At 30.6% G+C, this 21,542-nt stretch overlaps 2 protein-coding genes and 1 long non-coding RNA gene across 10 annotated transcripts in view; 1 reads left to right on the top strand and 2 right to left on the bottom strand.

Annotated features, from left to right (window-relative positions):
• Positions 1-11,754, bottom strand: part of LOC126735444 (NACHT and WD repeat domain-containing protein 2) — a 77,803-nt gene extending 66,049 nt beyond the window's left edge. For 5 of the 6 annotated variants that reach the window (XM_050439431.1, XM_050439433.1, XM_050439432.1 and 2 more), the window contains exon 1: positions 11,164-11,754. In XM_050439431.1, the coding sequence (XP_050295388.1) occupies positions 11,164-11,231 (68 nt within the window). In that variant the 5' untranslated portion in view covers positions 11,232-11,754. The remainder of the gene's footprint in view (positions 1-11,163) is intronic. The other variant, XM_050439434.1, reaches the window with a different exon arrangement.
• Positions 11,023-13,185, top strand: LOC126735452 (uncharacterized). The gene is made up of 3 exons (XR_007660407.1): positions 11,023-11,125; positions 11,608-11,869; positions 12,961-13,185. It is a non-coding gene; the product is annotated as an uncharacterized LOC126735452 (long non-coding RNA).
• Positions 13,186-13,267: 82 nt separating this feature from the next.
• LOC126735445 (rhophilin-2) overlaps positions 13,268-21,542 on the bottom strand; it is a 132,445-nt gene continuing 124,170 nt past the window's right edge. For all 3 annotated transcript variants that reach the window (XM_050439437.1, XM_050439436.1, XM_050439438.1), the window contains 3 exons: positions 14,227-14,421; positions 13,749-14,131; positions 13,268-13,671 (listed from right to left, as the gene is read on the bottom strand). In XM_050439437.1, coding sequence (XP_050295394.1) covers positions 13,465-13,671; positions 13,749-14,131; positions 14,227-14,421 — 785 coding nt within the window. In that variant the 3' untranslated portion in view covers positions 13,268-13,464. The remainder of the gene's footprint in view (positions 13,672-13,748; positions 14,132-14,226; positions 14,422-21,542) is intronic.

Genomic DNA, 21,542 nt, shown 5'->3' with positions numbered 1-21,542 from the left:
ATTTAAGTAGCAGCATAAGGACACATTTTCGCACAATTTTAATGAAAATGGTGTGTCATTCGTTTCTCTAGTATTAAAAAATATTTTTATTTTTTAGAATCTTTATTAAGTTTATTAAGTTTAGAATCTTTATTAAGTTTACACAAAAATCACCTTTAAGTTTTTTTTTGTTTCACTTGCCGTCACACAAACATTAAAAATAAATACTGGGTGCAAATAGAGAAATTAAACAAAAACGAAAATAAAAAAAAAACTAGTGACTTTGAACAATAACAAAATGAAAGAACATTTCACCCATTTCAATACATCCAAGTTTTCTACCATAAATGAATGGGTAGTGTCTAGGTAATACTGAAGAAGTTTCTTAATAATAGAAACTACACAAACAGTTCCGAATTCAATCTTGGAGGCAGTATAAATCATAAACATAACTTTTTAAAACTCGCAACCCACACATTTACCGAAAATTAATGTTGAAATGATCTTGGCCGAATTTCTCTGGGACTTCGATATGGATATTATGGTAATTTGTTACATGTCTCGTAAAAGAGGTCTCATCCGTCCAAAGAATCTTATTTAAAAAGTTTGGGTTTTTCTCGATTAAACTTAAAAGCTACTGCCAAAACATTAATCTTTTTTCGCATCACCGGGATGCAAATCCTGAACCGGCTGTAGGTGATATGTCATCATATGTACTAATCGCAGTATTTATTATTTTAAATCTAAATTTCTGAAGATGCTGAGCTGCTTTGCGAGACTAAGTCTTGGATTATTCGAAAGTACGAAGCATACGGTTATTTAGATTGTTATTTCGACGATTCCTATTTTCCTCAGTATTACCACGCAGGCTTGTTCAGATTAATACCGAAATACAGACATTATTACAATTATTTTGAAAATAAATGACCTAATATTCAAAAAACGTTTTATAGTATACTTCAGAATTTGCAAAAAAGAAATTAGGTCAAGCAGTTGCCTAATTAATTAATTTTTTTTTTAGTTAATTACGTATTAATTTAAAAAAATATAGTAATTTTTTGTTGTAAACTGAGCAAGGAGAATAAATCGAAGTCAATATACGTTAAATAAATGAAAATAAAGTACGAAGAAATGAGAAAATGGTAATGGCATCGCAACGCCGCTTGATCGCATTGTTGATGCCACCGATACAAGCACTCTCTACCAGTGACGTCGTCAACAAATATTTACCTGATAAATTTTTACTAATTATATTAGTTAATTAGAGTTTGAGTATAAGTAATATTACCATTTATGAGTTATTTATGTGTTTTTTAACGGAGTTCGTTAGAGGAAGGTCCTAATAAAAGGCAGCATTTTTATGGAAATTAAATATTTTATTAATATAATATTATAGATTACTTAATAAATCATGTTTTAAGACACAAATTTTTAACATTTTGCAAAATTTTATTGTTATTGTTATATTGGACAAAACTCAGTTTTACATCACTTACTTTATATCACATAATATTATACTTCTATGGTGCTGACTTTTTCAAAGGGACAGTATTGCTTCAGCGGAAAGAGTTAAAACTACAAGGATGTTCAAATTGTGAAGGAGTTGCAGGTTTTTTATAAGTTATAAGATTTTTATTATGAGTATTTAGCCTGTACAATGGTTTTGAGACATTTAACAGTGACCTATATGTATAATACCTAATACCAATTATTATATCATATTAATTTATACTAAAAAACAAAGCTTACCTAAGAATAAAGACTATGTACAATAGATTAGATAGTTTATTAGTAGTAATATACAAACAAGAACTTTTACAAGTCAAATAAAATATGTAGTATGTTGGGCTATTTCGAAAATCATGTTAATATTTCTTAAGTATTTTAATAATGACTTAAGACATCTAATTCAATTTCTTTGGCGCGAATTTGTTTGTTGCAATCTTCAAATTTTAATTTTTTGTTCTTTATTTTTTTTCCATAATTTGGTGACAAGTGATTTAGCTTTTGAAACGGTGGAATCATCAGTGCTTAGGTCCTCAGGATATCATTTTGATTTTACCCTAGAATAATATACATAAAAATATAGTATTACCAAACTTATAAAGAAAAAATTAAAAAAATGTATTATGATAATCCAATTGATCAATAAAATGTATGTTATTATAGAGAATCTTTGTAATATCATACATTCGATTAATTGCATTTAATTAAACAAATATAACACAATAAAATACTATATCACTTTTAAATAAGATATATAGAATAATGGCATAAAACTAGTAGTCTATGTTGAGTGTATTTTTACCTTTTCCTTGGCAGAGTCAGGGAATGTGTAGCAGTTAAACAAAAACGGCTTGGATGAGAAATAGTAATTGTTGACCTAGACCCCATGGTAACTATTAATCTCAGATGCAGTTATTGTTGATGATGAATGATCAGATCTGTAATTATACAAAATTTGGTGTATCAAGAATATTAATCTATTTTAATTATCCATACTTGTCTATATTAGCTTCACTGTTTGTACTATATACCATTTTGGAAGCTAAAGAAGTTTTTGCACTCTTCAGGAAAACTACCCCTGCAGCTTTGAAGGGTAAATCACTTCGTAAATTAACTGAATTATCGGCTGCTGTGTTTTTAACCAGTGCATCAGAAATCCTAGTAAAAAAATAGTTTTACACACATACCTAATTTAATAAGTATTAGGTATAAATAAAGCTTATATGAGTAACACTTATACTTTTTGTGACTATTTTTTTATAGTACAAGAATATATTTAAAAAAGATTTTAAAAAATTAGCTTTGAGTAGAGCTGATTTTTTTAATAAAGTCTGGCTACTGATAATATTATCTACCTTATGATATGATGATATTTCCATTAATGAAATCCATTGTTTCCTTTGGGCATATATTAGGCAATCTATAATAAGTATTTGATATTTAATTAAAAAGCAAACAAAATTACAGTAATAAATTAATATGTGGTGCCAATTACTATATATATTATTGTAAGTTGCAATATGGTAAAACAAAAAAAAATGATTGGCCAAATTTTAGGGAAAGACAAAATTAACTTTATACATAGATATCAATATCTAAATAAATTTCAAAATTCTTTAAAGGCAATAAAAAATTAGTAATTTCATCTATCTACCTAATGTCTATATTAAAAAAACATAAAATCCTGTAATAAAACCAGGGACAAAATTCTAGTTTTATATTTTTTATAACCTATTGATAGATGAATATGTTCAAAAAAATATTAAAATTTAAAAATATAAATATTTTGGTATTTTAGGCACACTTCACAGTTTTTATTAGGTTCACATTCAAGTTTTTATTAGGTTTATATCTATAAGATCTCCTATTCTACGTTTATGATGATGGTATGAAATTATCGGTACTTACTTGTGAAAAGATCGGCTTGAATCACCTTTTTATCATGATGTGGCACAAACGACACAAGTTTTTGCCATCCTAGCAATTTAAAAAATAAAATATGGCCCTTTTCCTTTTTAAACCAAAAATGAAAGAAAATCCAGGAATCCCGAAAATAAACAAAAAGCCGTTTGACAGATAACACTACGCGTATGGCTCAGGGGCTTAAGCTCCGGTGTTGTCGCTTCAAATTTTTTAGAAGCAGCTTTAGGGATAAGAATGTTAATAATTTTGTTTTTTTTTGCTTAAGGATATTATATTTATTCTTAAAATAGGTTAATTGTAGTATTTATCCTTTTTATTTTAAATTTTCCTATAAAATACAACACAAATAAGTTGAATTAACGTTATAATGGTTGTTAAAATATAGCTTCCAATTTTCCTCCGTTGGAAATTTGCGTCGACTTGAAAACAGAGAATCGGCAAATATGTTTGTAAACAAAACACCCCTCTTGCCACTATGCACAAGTAGGACTCAAAACAAGAAGCTCAGGAGCCACAATGCACTTTTGCTCTTTTGCTTGCGCATACGTAGTACGTACACGAACCTAACCTCAGTTTGTCTTTTGTGTATTGCGGTTGTTTAATGTTAATTGTTTACGTTTCGTTTATGTATATTAATTATTCGTTTTTACAAGTGATACAAAGATTAAAGTAACAAAGTCGAATAACGTGTTTAGAATGGAGACTAAAACATTTTGCAATGTTTGCAATAAAAATTATTTCAAAAGTTCTAATTTACGAGCTCATGTAAATAAATTTCATCCTGGTAAGTAGAAATGTTTCGTTAATTTTATTTCTATTTAATGTTACTGTTAAAATTGTGCAAAAACAGAAATATGCCGATAAAAAATGGATAACTCAAGATATAAGGGAGCAAATGCAGGAAAGGGATCGATTATATAAAAGGGCTGCCATAGAAAACAACGACAACGTTTGGAATGAATATAAAGCTATAAGAAATAACATAGTAAGCAAGATAAGAGTAGAAAAGGATAGATTTTTTGCGAATACCATAGATCTAAATAAAAATAATCAAAAAGAACTCTGGAAAAATCTGAAGACGCTTTTGCCAGGAAAAAACCAAAACATGCCTAATGAAATAAAGTTTGAAAATGAAATCATTACACAGGAGGATGATATTGCACATAGATTTAATAATTATTTCGTGAATAGTATTGATCTTATTCTTGCAGATATTCCACCAGCAGCAAATGGCATAACATATTTCATTGAACCACCTTCAGTCCAGAAAACCTTGACACAATTTAATAAAGTTTCGGTTTTCGCAGGTTCTTTGCGATGTTGCTTATGTTGTGGGTGATCGTCTTTTGGATATTATCAATACATCCTTAAGCACTGGGATTTTTCCGCAAGCCTGGAAACTTTCTACTGTTGTTCCTGTTCCAAAAGTGCAAAACACTAAATTGTGTAATGAATTTCGGCCAATTAACACCGTACCTATTTATGAGAAGCTCCTTGAAGTATGTGTTAAGGAACAGCTACTCGAACATTGTAATATAAATAAAATAGTTGTGCCTAACCAATCGGGGTTCCGTGAGAATCATTCATGTGAGTCTGTCATTATTAATATAGTTGATAATTTTCTCAGGGCCCTTGACTCTGATAATCTAGTACTTGCTGTATTTTTGGATTTTAAGAGAGCGTTTGAAACCGTGAGTAGAGAAATGTTAATTAGGAAATTAGAACGGTTAAACATAATGTGTTAGGCCTTAAACATAATGTATTGAAGTGGTTTCAATCTTATCTAAGTGGTAGAGTTCAGCGAGTCATGTACAAAAATAGTTCATCTGAAAGTGTTAATGTAAAGCATGGTGTACCGCAGGGAACGGTCTTGGGCCCCTTGCTATTTTTATTGTGTGTCAACGATATGGTGGAGGTAGTGCGGGGGTGTAATGTGGTGTTGTTTGCGGACGATACAATGTTATATGTGGTGGGTAAAGACATTCATCAACTGCAACAGGTCATGAACGTTGAACTCAATAACTTATTCATCTGGCTCTGTAGAAATAAACTTAGTTTAAATGCAAGTAAATCCAAATTTTGTATATTTGGCAAGAAATCTAGATTAAGTTTTATAGACATGGGCAATATACAGATTTCTGTTAATGGGGAAAGTATTTTGTATGCCAAAGAAATTAAATATTTGGGAACAATTTTCGATGCCAATCTGAATTTCCATGCTCATGCAGATTATGTAATGAGAAAACTTTCAAAAAAAGTTGGATTTATCACAAGAATTGGAAAAAATTTGTCAATGTACATCAAATTAAAACTTTACAACGCCATTGCTCTTCCTCATTTACAGTTCTGCTCAACATTATTGTTTAACTTGCCACAGTATAGAATTGACCAACTAGAAAGAATTCAAAATAGGGCTATGAGATTGATTCTAAATTGTAATCGTTACACGCCTGTTGTCTCTATGTTGGGTGTCCTAGATATGTTGTCTGTACATCAAAGAATTTTGTATAACGTTTATTTGTTTATTTTTAAATTAAAACATCAGATGCTCCCCTATTATATTTGTAATAAATTAAGAGTTTTTGGAGATATACATAACTATAATACGAGAAATCGTATAGACTTCATACTAGTCGACAGATGTAACACAACCCAAATGCATAATTCAGTTCTATACAAAGGTTTAATCCTATTTAACAACTTGCCTGCTAACATCAAAAATTGTATTACTTTGAATCAATTCAGAGGGCTCTTGAGAAAATTTATTATGAATAAGTAAAATTGTGTTTGTTATTTTGTTATTTTATTTTAATTATGTAGTTTATTAAGTTTTACTATAGTATGTTTTCGTTACTATAGTATGTTATACATTGTTTCCGCTCCAATCATCATCTTGATTGTTGGTTTATCTGTTGACTGGGTATTTTTGGGCCAACCGGGATACTGGTTACAGCTTCTTGGAACTACCGAAGCATTTCTAAGTATTACACGGGGGGACCAATGTATCTAGTCAGCAAGGTCAACCAAGTTCCAAATGTGTGTCATCAGCTGATTGCAACCGACTCGATCAACCTGAGTCGACATTATTTTCATTATTATAAGGCAAACAACAATTAACTGTGCTTTTAATAAGTGGGCAAGGAAAGAATGTTTAGCTTAAGTCTAGTTTTAATTTATGGTCTACCTCTGACAGGATATTTCTGGAACCGGGATGCTGTTTCTGGATTACCGAGACCATCCATGGACAAACCGGAGTGTCCTGATACAGTTATGGCCAACTTATACTTTTACTTTATTTTTATTTATGTTTTTATTGAATGTAGCTTTTGCTAAATAAAGATATTATTTATTTACTTAGAAGTCAGTTTCAGGCGAGGCGGTTCATCGTTCAAATTTACTAAAGTTTATTTTATTTTTACCTATACATTCTGAGTTATTACTGATGTAAAGAAGTAACACAAATTAACATTACATTTCATAAATCGGGACTCATTTTTTAAATTCTTCACTAACAATGATTACTTTGTAGTTATTTGATTATTTTACATCACTAGTCTGATATACAGGGTGTTTTTTAGATATTGCGACAAAATTCAGGAACGTGTTCTTTGGACAAAAATAAGAAAAAAAGTTCCTATAAACATAAGTCCTAAACAAAAAAAAATAAATTTACATTAAATTATAGCGATCAGTCAAAGTAGAAAAATGTTTTTTAATTTTTTGTGCGAAAACCGTGCATCTAACGTACCAAGGGATCAAAAATGTTGCAAATAAAACGGGGAATTTAAAAATATTTTTTAATACAAGAAAAACCAGTGGCGTACAATTTTTCTTTATAAAAGTATTCAGCGATAAACCCGCACACACGCCACTAAAGAACATAAAAATGTTAAAAGTATGTTGGTAAATGGCTCTGGATACACAGACCCTGCATACCAATCTTTGTACAAATATCTACAGGGGTATTTAAGTTATCGAAAAAAAATCATTTTTTTGTTAAAACTTTACCACCCTGTAGCTCAAAATCTAAAAGTCTAAAAATCTAATACTTTAATCTTTGTATCACTTGCAAAAACGAATAATTAATATACATAAACGAAACGTAAACAATTAACATTAAACAACCGCAATACACAAAAGACAAACTGAGGTTAGGTTCGTGTACGGACTACGTATGCGCAAGCAAAAGAGCAAAAGTGCATTGTGGCTCCTGAGCTTCTTGTGGACTCAAACAAAGTTGTTGTTTACTAATTCTAGCCTTTCAATGTTCTAAGATTGAGCATAATGAATTACTAAACATGTATTTTTATCAGGGTACCTAACAGGTTTTCTTTATTTTTTTTCTTGCAAACTTTTCACATACTAGACATTAATTATTCAATATCTGACCTATCCAGGCCAGTAAAATATTTGACGTTAAAATATTCGATTAAATGATTTGTATAAACTTTGACATATAACTAACTAAAATTTCGTTACTATATGATCGTTGTAAGACTTTCTAGTCAAAAAATGGACTTGAACAACCTTAAGTGTGTATTTGTATGGCAATTTTAAATTAGGACATTTTTATTTGGCAAATTATTATGTTTGCTATTGGTGAAAAACTGGTAAAAGGTTCAAAGTATCTGCATTAATAGCAGAATCAAAGTTTACTGAATAAAATACTATAAAAATACTTTTAAAATACTATAAAGTATTTTATTCAGTCAACTTTGGCAGAATACAGATACAGATTGATTATGTGTGAATGTAATGCTGTTAGTGATACTGCCTTCAGGATGCCAAACCAAGATTTTGAGCAAGTCCATAATATAATATAAAGGCTCGTTTAAGGATTAGTTTCCGAGACGGTCACCTCATTACTTCTCAGGAAATATGTAAACTAAGGAACAAAATCTAATTTATAAACTATTGGACTTCGTGGGGTGTTTCGAATATTTTTTAATGATTTTTATGATTAATAGGCTAAATTGTAGTAATGTACTTGAATATACTAAAAATATATATATTTTAAGCTGTAATATTAGAAGAACTGTTGGTGGGTTTATTAACTTGTATTTTAAATCATATAAATACCTTATAACTAATGTAACATTAATTCACAATTACAGATAAATGTTTAAAAAAGAAGCTTGTTACATACATGTATATGTTAGGATTAAACATAAAAAAACATAATTATCAAAGTAGAAGTAACGTTTTGTGGGTAAAATGGGTCAATTTTTGAAGAAAACTATTTGCTCATAATCAGCGTTTCGAATTATATTTAAGGCGTCTTCAGGGATCGAAAGAAATGGCGTTTAAAAGCTTTTTTTTAGGATCACTCCTTTATTTGTTAAAAAAATATAAGTCAACATATATATATGTAAATGATAATATGTATGTCATAGAGTTTCAAGAAGGGAGCAAGGGAAAACTATCATAAACACTTACCGCACTCTTACAAAAGTCGTAGATGTTTTTCTACTACTCTTTTGGTAACTACTAACGCCAAGCGGTCAAAGGACCAACTTTCTAGGCAAATTATAGAATATTATTTGGACAATAAACAAATTAGATTAGAGTATGTTTTTTAAGATAAAAAACTATATTGATGTAGAAAATTTAAAAAAAAATTGAAAATTGATGAAAAAAAAACAAAAATAAAGGTAATGTTTATTTATTTCCTAACTTTTAGTTAAGCTTAATTTCTATTAGGAATTATCTATATTAGTTATTTCTTGTAACGTTATTATATTCTAGTATTAATTTTATGAATTTTATGAGCAAAGTCGCAATTAGTCTCTTCTAATTCCCATTCTCGTACTATGGAAGATATAATAAAAAAAGAATATTATGCATAAATTTGAGTTATATTATGGATATGCAGGACTGATCCATTGCGAATCTACCAACCCGAAACAAATGCTTGATTGAAGTTTTTATAGAAACAGTTAAGTCATTTCAATTTCCATCCAATTAAATCTAAATATATATAGATATATATATTTAGATATTATTATTATCGGTGGTCAATATATATATATTGACCACCGATAAGCCTATTTCTTATTTCAGCAATTTTAATTTCAATCGTCATATAATATTAATGTCATTTATTTACTATTAAAATAACATATACATGCTCTTATCGAAGATGAATCAGATAGTATTTCCAAATTTTAAAATTGTCTAAGTTAATTTGACATGTCTTTATTTGTAAAGCGCAATTTATCTTTAAATATTTATAAAGATAAATTGCGGTTAAAATTACAGTGCTGTCTACGAAACAAGTAAGTGCAAAGTAATATCAATATCTGAAACTGAAGAAATAAATAGGATCAATTATTATTTTGCTTTAGTTAAATGGTGGAATAAAAACTTGTAAGTCTGAAATATTCACTACACTCAATTTGGTAATAAATTTAATAAACAAATTTACTAAAATACGCAACATTATTCTTGAGTAGAATCATTAATCACATAAACAAAATAATTAATTACCACAAATTTATTTTTTTATTAAATCCTGTATTAGACAAGATATTATAAGAAATCAACTGTTAGATTCTCCATTTAATTTGGAAAAAAGTTACTATTGCAAAATTATGATTTAAGGCACTGTTTTTGAAATATCTTTATTTAATTGATCAGAAACTCAAGTTAAAATGCTACAAAAACTAAAAAAAAAAAGAAAATTTAGGCTTGAATCTTAATTTAAACTTGTCAAATAAGATAACGACTTAAAGAAACTTTTGGATCATCTTTTATATTCAACCTTTTTACAAGTCCAATTTTCTTTTTTTTTATAAATTTTTGCAATATTTTAGCAGGTATATCTAAACAATATAATTAGGATATTTTAAAAACAGTGCCCTAAATCATAATTTGGCAGAGGTAACTTTTTTTACAAAGGACCATGTATGTTACGCCACTGGCAACTTTTTTAAAAATTGACTTCATCAGTAATTGACAATTTACTACAATAACCTGCATGCGAAATTTAATTAAAATTAATGACATTTAAACTGGACTATCCTGTATAATGATAAAAGCATTTTATAGAAAAGTCAGATAAACTCATTAAAATTTACATAAAAATATATAAAAGAAATAAAACTCCTATAATATTTGTGGTTTATCATACATATAAAATATTTTTTCGGAAAATAAGGATATAAAGAACATAGGTAATATAAAAAACATTATTTTTATTTTCCATCCAATGGAAAAGAAAGTTAGATCAGACAGATATGATCAAGTTTGTGATGACCAAAGACATTTCGTTTAATTAAAATGACGTAAAAGAAGAAAGTAAAAATATAATTCTTATTAGAGTTTTTATTAGATCTGTATCGGTAAAAGTTTTTAGGCAGAACTTTTTTTAAAATTTAATGGAATTGACTACCATTTTTTTCGTCCAGATATTACAAAAAGCCTATAAATAATTCAAGAAAATTTTCGGATTAACCGTCTAATTTAAATGCCTAAAATATTATTAAAATGTAAATCCTTTCTTATGCTAATCCCATGTAAGAAATTTTTAGAAATCTAACATTTCTGTTGTATACCTATGAAGTACGTAATTAAACAGGTGTTTTTTAAAATTTGACAGAACCTTGCCAAATATAATTTAAATTAACTTACTTGCTTAATTATTTACTTTTAATAAATGACAAAATTAAATAGTGATACGATACGACATAATAAGAAAGAACACCACATCAGAGAAAAGGTAGAATCTTAGAAAATATTTAGTAATATATTACTTACTCTTCTGATCTCTGGGACATATTGTCCTTGTCTTTGTGGGCTTGCCCACTACTACAAGAGTTTCCCATGGTGGTAGATTTGTTGTTAGATTTAGTTGCCTATTTCCTTCATCGTTAATCACTAATTAGTACACTGAAACGGATTAGTTTAATGCCATTTTCATATTACTCCTTTAAAATATCACATTTTGTTTGTTGTTTATCTGCTCATAGTTTAAAATTTTCTTCGCTTGACGTAGAAATTTTAGTATTATAAAAATATGTTTGTAAGATATGTTTTAATGAAAAAAAGATTACTTATTTTTACATTTAAATAGTCAATTTTTCAAAAGAATTATATTCACTGTGGACACACTAGTTTGCTAGCTGTAATATACCACTGGTCAAACTGGAATTTCGCGTCGGCATTTTACACTATCGACTTTACTAACGAATTTTATTTTAGTTTTGGCATTAAAACTTGGAAAGAAAGAAGCATAACTCAAAAAGCGAACGTATTGAGATTCTGTCACGGGATTCTATAGCGAACGAAAATAAATATTTTCTAACAGAGCGACTGGCGATCCCCTCGGGATCGGGTTGGCATGGCGGTATGACGTCGATGCGCGTCCCGACGCTTCCAAGCGTCGTCGAATCGATTCGGGAATAGAGTGGGAGTTGGGACAAATTATAACCTGTTTTTGAGTAAGGATTAAAAAGAGAAAACGGTAAAATGATTTTGAGGATTAGTATTTGTTAGTACCATTAGGAGGCGTTAAAATATAAGTGTTTATCGCTGGCCAGCATTTCCTTTATTAGGTACTTCATTCTAGGTTTTAAACAGCCATGAAAAAAATATGAACATATTTTTTAAAATTATTTTTCTTAGAAGGTGTAAGTTCTAGCAATCTGTGTATATTTTAAGAGATTTTAATAATTTCCTCATTAAAATGTATACCATAGTGCTATAATTTACAGATGCATGTAGCACCTCCAGCACGTGTAACAAAGTTCTCTTAAAGTTCTCTTTCTATTGATTATGTTATAATGATCATATTTAGTTCACATCTGGTTGTATTCTGCTGAAAGTGGGGCTTATTTGATCATGAAGCCATTTTCTGTAAAGTTGTTGGTCCACACTATGCCACAGAATCTGCTTTAATTTTATCAGATTCCTTTTCTTAGTTGCATAAGATTGACATTTTAATTAAGACAGCCTTTATAATTATAGTAATTATAAGGAATTTACCGCTTTTTTTGCATAATTAGAAGATTTACAAGTTTCTTCTATATTTCAATATATACCGCTCTCTTTAATACCATTTATCCAAACTGCTCAAGAATCCTACTATATATTATGAGTATTTCTAATACTCAATAATTGTTTGACACAGTATAATCAATGTCTTCCAAAAAAAATATAATTGGTTGATTCCATTTCTGAAATCTTGAAATAGTTGACCTTTTCTAAATAATTCCAAAGTCATTCTTTTTCAAATTAACTAATCTTAGGAAACTTACTAATTACTAACTTTACAGGTTAGAGAAGATTTAACTCCTTTTTATTCATTTGATTCTATCATCAGATGCTACATGATGATAAGACTATAATCACTTGACATCTGAATTTTTTTGTCAGTTTATAATAGATGATCTTAATATCCACTAGAGCCGAATAAAATAATTTACTTGTACTTAAACATAAACAGAAAATACCAATAGTTAGTAATTCAACTTTAAAAACTCACAATTAAGCAAAATAAACATGTTTAAAACAAAAAAATATTATTTTTTATACATATTATGAAAACAATTTAAGGGCTTGGAACGGAACACATGACCTCAATAGAACTAATGTATACAACGGAGACGTTTGCCTGTCGTCTTTGAAAAAAGGAACCAGAAATTGCCTACACGTATTTAGTACTAACACGTATCTATAATAGCGCTTATGAGACACTGTGCCGCAAAGAGCAATAAATATTTGGGAAAAATACACTAGACCCAGAAGTTTTTATTAAGAGCAATATATTAAATAGTTTGGATATCACATTTGGTTATAATTACTTGTAAATTTAATTATTGATACATATTTTGATTTTATTCTTAAAATGAAACATCCATAATGACAGATAATAGACTTTATTTACATAAACTATACACAACAATATAATAATTTTTTATCAGTGCAACAAGTTTGTATGCTTCAGTTATAGAGTGTAAACATATGTACTAATAGTGATAAATAAACATAAATAAAGAAGATAATTTATATATACAAACTTTAAATTTTAAAATGACTTCAATTTATTTGTACATCAAACTATCTAAGTATAACATTTTCAAAAAAATCCTTTCCTTCTCTACTCGTAGAATGATTTCTTTTAAATGGATTCCAATTCATTAGTCGTTTACTATTGTTGTGGTTATGTTGAGCCATCGAACCAGACGGGCTCGACATTCCGCTTGAAATTCCGCTGGAGGAACTGTGGGTTGACACCGATCCTTTTGACTGATTTGATTTTGAAGACTAAAAAATAACATACAATGTCACATAATTGAAACATAAATAATTACAAAGTTTATATTTGTCTTGATAGTGCCTACCTTCAAATAATTCCGATCCATAGGAGTAACAAGCTTCAGGCTTAAAGAGTCACTAGCACTCTTAATTAGTGTGACCACTTCATCGTGAGCTGCCCATTTCACATCTTTATCTCCAATGCTGACAATAAAATCACCTTCTTTGACTCCACCAAACTCTGCCAATGATGCTGCCTCGACTAGCGCTATAATAACAGGAGCATCTCCGCGTACTGAAAATCCGAATCCCTCATTAGTCCGACCTCGGTGCAATTGAACTAATCGAGGTGCAGACCAGTGGCGCTTCGCCGAAAATATTGCTATTGGTCCTAAGTCCCTAAATAGGTCATTTACACGGTACTGTGCAAAATCTGGAGGAGTTAAGGATAGTTGGAATTTTGTTGCCGCTAAAAAAATTTTATTGTTAATTATTTAAGAATAATTTTCAAGTATTAATTTATTTTTAAAATATATACTTTGCAGGTAAATTAAAAATTCTTACGTTGTATTTGAGGTGGATCAATCATATCACTAAAATCATCTTCAGTATCAGTAGATGTATATGCTTGCAAAGTCTTCTTATGGGCAATCCTAAGTACTAATGCCAAGGCATGCTTGCCTCGTAGTTCTCTACACATCCTGTGAAGCCTTTGACATTCTTCTTGAAGAACCAAAGCTTCTCTTAGGTGGGCCCTCCCTAAACAGATATTCTAAATTATTGAGGAAAAATAAAAACGTGCTTGAAAAATCTTATATTTAGGTGAAGACTTTTAGAAAGTTTTATATTTTTCTAGGGTGTTTCAATAGGAATGCCAGATTTGAATTGCGCGCCATGTTTGATAGGCATAATGTCACGTGATTATAAGGTGGGAGATCGAAAGTTGACAGATGGCAAGTAGTAAACATGCATCATTACACGATAAAATAAGGTGTCCTGATTGTCAAAAATATCAACATGGTGACAATTTACTTGCCACTATTCGTAAAGTACGTCCAATGTTCGATCGAAATATTGTTCCTTATTCATCTACTGTGAAAAGAATAGGTAAAGGAAAGAAGAGAAGACTCTGGAAAAAGTATCAACTCAAGGCAACCAACCTGCTGATTTTGCAAACAAAATCATATTCACCTCGATGGCTTTGTTAATAGGGAAAACTGACGCATTTGGCGCTTAGAAAATCCAGGAAATAATCATCAGAAAGTAATGCATCCACAACTTGTTACTGTATGGTGTGCATTATGGTCTGTAGGAATAATTGGACCGTTTTTTTTTGAAAACGACGAACGTAATGCAGTATTGGTGAATGACGTTGCTACGATAACACATTTTCTTTTGCCTCATTTAGAATCTATTGATCTTGACGAAATGTGGTTTCAGCAGGACGGTACCACATGTCATATCGCCCGTACAACATTCACGATCTTGCACGAGTTTGCTTCTGGTCGTGTCATTTCCCAATTTGGTGACCAGAATTGGCCTCAACGCTCTTGCGATTTAACGCCTTTACTAATTCGACTGAATTATCTGAAGTCACGGGTTTATGCTAATAAGATTAAAAGCGAAAATTAGATGCTGTATCAATGAAATACCACGACATTTATACAATAACATTATTGAAAACTTCGTAAAAAGGGTACGTATACGCCATACCAAAGCTGTGGCGTCCATTTACCAGATATTTTGTTTTATAACTTTTATATATAAATCTCAAATGTATATTTTGTAAATTAATAAATATTTTAATACTTTGCTACAGAAAACTCTTAATGAAACGCTCTTTATTTGTATGTAATCAAATATAGTATCAATGCAGAACATGTTTGCAACAACAATGCTTCTTTTAATATACTTGTTTATAATTAATTTACATGATGGCGCATTCCATTCCATTCTGCCAATTCCATTCCACTAACTTCAACTTCAAGTGGGGCTCACATTAACCTTTATTTTTTAAAGTAGGTGGTGATTTGTTATCGATACATTTTAGTGGCATTACTTATATTTTCTTTTTAGATATTAATCAGCTGATCACGCGGGTAACTTGATATCTGAAATATCAGATTAATTTTATTTATGATGCCTTCAGCATTTCATTTTTCATAATTTTGATGAGTGCTTGGTCGATGAAATTCTCCAACAAGTTTAGGAAACGTATTTCCACCTAAATTTATTATTAAGAAAAATTCTCTAGTTATGTGATCACTAAAAATGTTTAGAAGGTTCGATTTTTAATTTAGCCTTGTCTAGATTCTTGAGACAGAGTTCTATATTCTAGCGAGTGCCATTGTTTATAAGGTAGCTACAATACCTTATAATTAATTTCAGATGACGGTTGTTATTATCGTCATTCAATGATGAAACTGAATTTTATATAGCTGCAATTTATGTTTTAGATATCTTTATATAGAGTTCGCAAAATTAACATCAAAAAAATACACTTTTTATTTTTATTTATTTTAATTTTTCATTAATAAATTCTAAAATAAATAAAATACTTCATGCAGAATGTTTAATGTTCATTTTATGTAACAGAATACCAGTTTTATTTCGCTTTGTAGCAAAAAAGATGGAAAAATAAATTGAGTATTTGACATAGGCTAGTATATCATGCACATTTCATGAACTGCCTAACATTTAATGGTATATCTTCTAAAAGACCTCCAAGTTCATTTCGTAAGAAATTTAAGTGCGAGTCTCTGTTCAAATGAGGTGGTAGTCCCCATAAACTACCTATTATATGGTTTTCAATAATATCACACCAAATGTTAACTTTAAATTCATGCTGGAAATGTAACTAATCTAGTAAATGTAGCCTCGTCTGTGAATAACACTGCTAATAAATATTGGATTTGCGTTTTGCATATTTTTAGACTAACGACAAAACTGCATTCTGGCAATCTGGTGGGATCAAACATTGAACTCGTGTAAAGTGGTATTGGTAGAAGCCTTCTTTCTGAAGTACTTTACCAACACATGATTTGCTTACACCCGTAGCTGCCGCTATTCGCCTAGTACTTAACCAGGGATTTTCTACTATGCGGACTAAAATTTCTTTTTCCTGTTGTTGGGAAATATATTTTGGGCCGCCCAAAATAGGCATTTTTGGCCGAAATGATCCAGTTTCTCATAATCGGGGCTATAAATTCTTTGGAATAGTTTATGGTTTGGTTGTTGTCTATCTCAAAATATACCTGCATCTTCTTGCATGCTGTTCATTAAAATTTATTTGCGCGTAAACACAAAGCTTATCACGCAGCTTCAAATTGGTAAACAAATTACGCCTAGGCATTACTTAAAATGATTAAACTGAAGAGAAAAACTTTTTTTAAACGTTTTAAAAGTTTAATATGACATTCAAAAAGTTTGATATAAATAATACAAACATATGTCTCCAACGCCAACTGCTAAATATGAGATTTAAATAAAGTAATAAATAAATATTATTTTAAACATTTTTTTGAAAAATGGTGATTATGTCGAAAATGCTTGCTCCTAGCGACTTTAATAATAAGGTATTCATTTTGTATGTAAAATTAAAAAAAGGAATTTATTTTGATACTTTTTAAACCAATATGCGGGGCTGAAAAAAAGTTAGTGGTTCTAAAAAAGCAAGAACTAACACAACGAGCGCCCTTTACCGAAAACACAAAAACTGTATAGAATTTTCTTTTTTTTAAAGACTCGTATGTTTTAAATTTCATGTCAGTATGTCAATTGGATCAGGACCTATGAGACAAATACGATAAATCAAATAATACTTTGACACCCTGTATTTCAGTTACTATGAAAGTTTGGATAAGGCAAGTTGATCTCAATCACATTATTTTGACGTAAGGAATCTTATTTTGTTCTATGTCCCCTTACTTCCAGGACACCCTGTACAATGGTTTATGCTGGTTCTGGACTTATCAGGTTGGATTCTAATCCTTTTTTGGCAGCCGCTTTATTTTCTGTAAGTCCAGCATGTCCTGGTATCCATGTTAGGTTAATTTCGTTTCTTTCCCCAAGCGGTATTAGCTCGTCTTTGCAGCTCCATATTGCTCTAGTTGTGCAGGTTGCTCTAGATGTACTGCTTTTAGAGCCGCCTGACCGTCGCTGTAGATTTTGATTCTTCTGTTTTCAAGTTGCCTATGGCTTGTATATAAGTATTCTTTCATAGATTTCAATGGCATGTACTTGAAAGATTGATGAGTGTTTCCCAAGGCAGATACATATTTCTATCCTTGGGTAGTTATATTTATATATTCCATAATTAATAATAAATTAATTATGGAATATATAAATATAAATTAATAACATATACAAGATTAAAAAAATATTGTGTTTTTAGAGGATCAATATGACAACTTTGCTTTAAAACTTTTATAGATATGGCACGCCCCATAAATTCCTTTTCGAGACACAGATAAAGTTGTCGTAGTATAGGTCCGCCCTTTTTTCCAGTCAAAAAGATCTTGATATCTATGTTTATGTGGACCAAATGCCTCAGCCTCCTCAATTGGTCTGGTCTTGAACAACGCCTGACAATGATATTAGCTCTTCTAATTCTTTTCAATGGTTTGTTTTCACATTTGCAACTTGTCGTAGAACAAGTATTGCTGAAACTGTAGAGCAGTGCCCTAATTCCGCGCTCTTTAATAACGCAGGCTTAGAACATTGAAAGTCTAGAAATAGCATGCCGTAGAACTCCGGGCAGTTTGTTTACTTGCAACATCTCTGATTTATTTATGACATGCACAAAACAATATTAGTGTTCCCGTGTAATAAAATATGAAGCATTTATTAATATGATAAAATGCTCTATAATGAACTCAATATTCAATGTTATAAACATAGAGAAAAGGGTTATAATATTGCAGCGCAACATTGCATTGTTGATGCCACCGACATAGAAAATGCCTACCAGTGACGTCGTCAAAATATTGACATGATAAATATTTATTAATTTCCTTAAATGTAAGTAATATTACCGTTTATGATTTATTTATGCGCTGATAAAGGTACCTACCTAATAAAAAGCATTTTTTATGTAAATGAAATATTTTTTTAATATTACAGATTTCTTAATAATTCATATCTTAAGATACAAATGTTTTACATTTTGCATAATTTTATTGTATTAAACAAATATCAGTTTTACATAATTTATTTTATATCATATCACATAAGATATTCAGGGAGCCGACTTCTTCAAAGCTATTGCTTTATCCGAAACTAATTTACCTAAAGTCTTTATTAAAAATACATAATAATTAAAGATAGTTACATATATGTACATAGGCTTTTTTCAGCAACTTAACTTCCAGATCTTGCAATATTTGACCGATATTGCTTAAACTAGTAAAAACAAAGTTGTCTGGATCGTCGCCTTCCTCAAGTAAAGCATTACGAAGTCGCTCCTGCAGCGGGCATCTGTGTCATATGGAATTCCACTGATTGATTCGATTCGACACGTCCCGAACTTTATAATCAAATAAAGTCCCCAAAACACGACGCGTTTAATCGCTTTGCAGCGATACGTTGAGGCGTCTGATTTGAGGTTAGTTACATGTTGCTGAACTACAACAAACACCAAAGAAATACAAATAAAAGTAAAGTAATCCTGTGGGGTAAAAAGTGCTCCAAAAAAATTTATATGACTTGCAAATCCCACAGGGTTATTACCTTGTTCGATGTGGGGCAAAATACCATTTAATAAAAATTGTTGCTATTACTTTTTGGATTCTAAATAGCTGTTTAACTCGTGTGTCCTCGATAAAGAAAGCATAACTGTTTTCCCTAATCTGACGTCTCTCCCAATTTGCTGCTCTTAAGTCTTCCAACCGCTCCTCCTCTTCAGCAGCTATATTAACTAATAAGCTAACTAAAGCTAATATGTTAGATACATTTATGGGCAACATATCGCCAAGGTCGCAAAAACTGGAAGAAAAATAAAATGTTAAAATAAGCACTGCAAATAATTTACAAGAAAAGTTCGCTCTCTATACAAGCAAAAATAGTTATCAAAATATTAAGGTATAGTAAAAGAGCCTAAATTAATTAAAATAGTATAGTAAATAATAATAAAAAGTATTAAACTTTTCATTAAGAGTTTTTAAAGAAAACAGCTGAGAACTAAAAATATAAGTCCCACAACTCAAAACATCTATAAATGTAAACACCAAGATAAATAATAATAATTTTTCATTTTTTTGTATTATATGATATCTAGTGAAATTACCAAAATAAATGAAATTTTCCTAGAAATCACCAAAATGCTAGTAGAGTATCTGTGACACAGAGTACAAACCCACGCGACGGTTGCCCAGAAATATTGATAGCGACTATTGATATCCACTTAGCATGGAGTCCCGCTGCTGCAAGTAAGTTTTATTTCTCGTCGTAGAGCAGTTCCTTTTCTCTAGCTGCTTTTCAACTCAGCAACATTTTTAAATCTACAGGTTTTGGCATTTTCACACACTTTAGTCAGATTTACTTTAGTTTACTATTATTTATTTTTCACCAGTGTCCATGTGTTGACTGGCGTCTAATTCACACCCCATATCTGACAGCCATGTAGAGTCTTTACCGTTCGTTAAGTGTGAATTAAAACATTCCATGCACACAAATAGTCAACGGATTTATTTTACACGTACACACTAAACACAATCACTTAACACTACACTACTAGAAATATTTATTTATATTCTATTTATTTACTACTATTTATGACCGATGTAAAAGTTGCGCCAATATTCCGTCGTGAACCGACTCCCAGCGGTGAAAGTTTCTTATACAGATCGTGTTTTCGTTCGTTACTTATAGGAAACCGCATACAGGCGAAATTTTGCAACGTCGCGCGTGTACGAGTGCCTGCGACAGAGCACCGCCCCGGCCGGCCCGAGTACGGGATTAGTAAACATCTGACTTTCGTGGGAGTTGCGTCGTTTGGCGACAAAATGTCCCAAAATATTACGCGAAAATCCAGGCATTTTTAAAATATTTATTCTAATGCGGGTTTTACAGACATGACAATGTGTAAAACCCGCATAGAATTGTAATCTTAAAATGTTTAATATGCTGTGTTTTGCATAATGAAAATTAAAGCGCTATTCTAATAAAAAATAAAATATCAACCCTGATAAAAATATAATAAAAAATCAGAAATAAAACTCTAATAAATAAACTTAACAACATATCATTTTTTAAATAAAAGGCTCAAATAAACCGCCTTCTTTTGCTAGACAAAAACTTAACCTATCGTAAAAGCTATTTCGCACCTCCAAAAGAGTTTCAGGTAAAATGGAATTGGCACCTTTGACAACTTTATTTCGCAACTCCTCTAAATTTGTTGGCCTACTAAATTCATGCTTGTAAATGGTCTGCTTAAGGTAACCCCACAGATAAAAGTCATTTGGAGACAAATCTGGAGATCTAGGAGGCCATTTAATATCGCCAGTCCCACTAATAAGGCGGTTAGGAAAAGTATTTGTTAAAAATTCTTTTACCCTAGCCGCGTTATGAGCAGGACAGCCATCTTGCTGAAAATAAACCGATCCCAGGTCTACATCAGGTAGGATTTGAATGGCAGGAAGAACTTGGTTTTGTGGCAACTCAAGGTACTTTTGGGCGTTTAAAGTGCCATCAATAAAAAATGGCCCTATAACATTGTCGCCCAAAATACCTGCCCAAACATTCAATTTCTGAGGATACTGGGTACGAAACTGAAAACTTCTGTGCTCGTTTTCCTGAGACCAATAACGAACAATGGAAGGATTGTGTTTGCCATGTAATGGAAAAGAAGATTCATCAGAAAACAAAATATTTTTTAAAAAATA

The sequence above is a fragment of the Anthonomus grandis genome, chromosome 4 (assembly GCF_022605725.1).
Source record: "Anthonomus grandis grandis chromosome 4, icAntGran1.3, whole genome shotgun sequence".
Taxonomy (NCBI): domain Eukaryota; kingdom Metazoa; phylum Arthropoda; class Insecta; order Coleoptera; family Curculionidae; genus Anthonomus; species Anthonomus grandis.
Note: the sequence above shows the minus strand (reverse complement) of the source record. Positions and strands in the feature narration are given on the sequence as shown.